General features: G+C 31.5%; 1 protein-coding gene across 1 annotated transcript in view; it reads right to left on the bottom strand.

The window, feature by feature from the left end:
• Positions 1 to 1989: 1989 nt before the first annotated feature.
• The window catches only part of LOC134263586 (N-acetylgalactosamine-6-sulfatase-like), a 13391-nt gene continuing 11801 nt past the window's right edge, over positions 1990 to 3579 (bottom strand). The window contains exons 13-14 of the mRNA XM_062745975.1: positions 3476 to 3579; positions 1990 to 2139 (exon numbers count right to left, since the gene is read on the bottom strand). The exon at positions 3476 to 3579 is cut by the window's right edge and continues 14 nt beyond it. Coding sequence (XP_062601959.1) covers positions 2050 to 2139; positions 3476 to 3579 — 194 coding nt within the window. The 3' untranslated portion in view covers positions 1990 to 2049. The remainder of the gene's footprint in view (positions 2140 to 3475) is intronic.

Genomic DNA, 3579 nt, shown 5'->3' with positions numbered 1-3579 from the left:
GCTTACCTTTTAAAAAGGTTGGTGTCATAGCAAGCGCTGTAGCATAATAAAACACAATAGACCATTTCTTAAATTTGCTGAATCAAGCCCTCCCCCCCCCCTCCAACAAGTTGTGGCATCTCAATATGAGTGATGTCAAAATAATGTAAAACACACAAATTAAAAAATATTCTCGCTTCATACAATTAATGGACAGAAATAACATTTATAAATCGTTGCTCATAAAAATATAACACCAAGATATCAAATTTATAGAAACACATATTGAAAATGCATCATTTGTGCAACAGGACTAGCATTTTTAAGCAAATCAAAAACAATACTGGGAAATTGTTTCCCTTTCTCATATCACAGGAACCCAAATATACATATACATGTATCAAAGGAATGCTAACACAATTACAAATGTATAACGTATTTATGACATTTAAACTTTTCAAAAACATCCAGATTTTTGAAAAGTGCAACAAGATTCATATATACAATGAATTCAAATGAAAAGTGCCCACTTTGTTTCATTTACAAAATTTTTACTCAAGCTCCCTTTGAAGAGTAAATAATATAGAGATTCCTGATCACATAATTATAAGAAAATAAATATGCTCCAATGCTGACTATTAACTTCTTCAGAAGTGAAAATCCACATTTCCACTAAAAACACAATTTTAAAAAACTTTTTTTGTCAAACATGACATTAAAAAACACATACAAACTTAAACTGGCTAATTACCAGCAGGTAAAATTAAAAAAAAATTGACTTCAATTACAGCAAAATTTATGAATTGTTCAATAAGAATTTTATTCTATAAAAAACTAAGGAGATTAAACTTGTAAATCTGCTACCTATCTTAATGCAAAAATCAACTTCCCTGTATGCAAACATTGCACAGAGAGATAAGAACTTTTCAAAATTCAAAAGCAAAGAATATTATATTTTTCAGTAACCCTAAAGACAAAGAATTAAAATATTTGTAACACATAATCAACATCACATGAGTCCATAAAATGAAAATTCAGATCAATGTTTATTGACTTGCTTAAAAAAAAGTATATTTAAATAATAAAAAAAAAACGGAATGACGGATATGTCAAAAATATAATGCCCTAGCTTTCTCAAGGATGGGCTCTAAGGAAGAAATAACAAGTACTGTATACAAGATTATTTCTCATCCCATTTTTTGCCCTTTCACCCCTGCAAACAAGTTTGCCCTGTTTGAGAAATAAAAAAAATAAAGTCTTTTTTGAATTTATCCTGTTTTCTATTGTTTCCCTTGTGATGAGGAGAAATTGGCAAAATAAAAAAGGGGGTGAAAAATATTTCCTGTATGCAGTAAGTGGAATGATTATAGATATTGCACAATCCTAATCTCTTGGCACCATGAACATAAAATTTTAATGTATAGTTTGTTTCAAATGCTACATCACTGACCCTAGAACTTTATTATGGTGTCTAATTATATCGTGGTACTTAATCCTTTTGCATAAAAAGTGTTATTTCAAACTTTTACTTTAACTTATTCAAATGATAATTATAGTTCTAACTTTGGCCTAACTTTTTAGTGTCCAATTATTTTCCAAGCTTGCATCATTTAATTTGTTGTCTATTTTTAAAACAGGATGTCTTATTTACCTCCTAAAATGGAGTCTCGTTGTATCGCTGTATGGGAAAACATGGAAACTTGTAGATGATATGGATCTCAACTTTTATTTTTGAATTTACGATGCAATTCTACATGAAAAATAATCAATTGTAAAAACTTAAGACTTTTAAAAGATGAGCTTGATAAAAATCTTTACTAGGTTATAAATCTAATGGTCGAAATATAACAAAAACGGGACTGGAAATATGTAAAATTACGTTTTATCTTAATATTTTTTTTCAAACGGATGTTCCATACTTCTAAATCGTCAAAAAAAAAAAAAAATTAAACAATCAGACAACATACATATTGTCCATCAACAAAAAGAATATAGGCTATGTATCCAAATTTTTGTGATATACCACGATACAATGAAACCCGCCATATAATGAGAATCGAGTATACAGTGCTAATGTGGCCAGCTACACTTGTAAGGTTTAGAAGGGGGTCCCTTGTAACATTTGTTCTTTCCTTTGGCACATCCAGCAGGAGCCCAGTTCTGTAAAATCAAAAAATTAAACATCACTTATAAAGTACATACTAGTATATAGTTATTGGATGGTAACCTACATGTATCATAACTGCATGATCACGCACATTAAGCTATTGGATGGTAACCTACATGTATCATAACTGCCTGATCATGCACATTAAGCTATTGGATGGTAACCTACATGTATCATAACTGCCTGATCATGCATATTAAGCTATTGGATGGTAATCTACATGTATCATAACTGCATGATCATGCACATTAAGCTATTGGATGGTAACCAACATGTATCATAACTGCCTGATCAGACTTATATAGTTATTGGATGATAATCTACATATTAAATAATAATGCCTGATCACACCTATATAGTTATTGGATAATAACCTATATGTATGATAACAGCCTGGTCACACATTATATAAATATTGCATGTAGTTGAGTGTAACATTGAAAATTTTCACCCCAAGAAAACCATTGTCAACCGAGGCGCAGCCGAGGTTGACAATGGTTTTCGAGGGGTGAAAATTTTCAATGTTACACTCAACTACATGCAATATTTATTATATTATACTGAATGTTTTATACAAATACATATTACAGTGAACCGTGCGTGCATAAATTCCGCGCAGTTGCTATTTTTTGGAATACCACCCGTCGTCAAGCAATGTTGACTGTTGCTACGCAGGAGGGCGTGGCTTCATTATTCAGCAGGTAGTAGTGTTTTTTATCAAATGTTTCTCGACGAATCAGATTCAAGTAATTTACATGAAAGTATAATATATTAAGCTATTGGATGGTCACACAATTATATAATGTTATTGTATGGTAATCTACCATTACAGCCTGTTCACACATATTAAGTTATTGGATGGTAACCTACTTGATCATTACAGCCTGATCAAACTTATTAAGTTGTTGGATGGTAACCTACTTGATCATTACAGCCTGATCAAACTTATTAAGTTATTGGATGGTAACCTACTTGATCATTACAGCCTGGTCAAACTTATTAAGTTATTGGATGGTAACCTACTTGATCATTACAGCCTGATCAAACTTATTAAGTTATTGCATGGTAACCTACTTGATCATTACAGCCTGATCAAACTTATTAAGTTATTGGATGGTAACCTACTTGATCATTACAGCCTAATCAAACTTATTAAGTTATTGGATGGTAACCTACTTGATCATTACAGCCTGGTCAAACTTATTAAGTTATTGGATGGTAACCTACTTTATCATTACAGCCTAATCAATCTTATTAAGTTGTTGGATGGTAACCTACTTGATCATTACAGCCTAATCAAACTTATTAAGTTGTTGGATGGTAACTCACCATGACTGCCTGGTCACACATATTAAGTTGTGGAGTGGCTGGCACCAGCTTTGTCATATGATCCTGTATTTCTTTCATTAACAAAAGCATTGCCTTTTTATATT

Source organism: Saccostrea cucullata, unplaced genomic scaffold (assembly GCF_032062105.1).
Source record: "Saccostrea cucullata isolate Sc308-1 unplaced genomic scaffold, CSIRO_AGI_Scuc_v1 ctg10363, whole genome shotgun sequence".
NCBI lineage: Eukaryota > Metazoa > Mollusca > Bivalvia > Ostreida > Ostreidae > Saccostrea > Saccostrea cuccullata.
The sequence above is the reverse complement of the archived record's forward strand: the minus strand, read 5'-3'. Positions and strand labels throughout refer to the sequence as shown.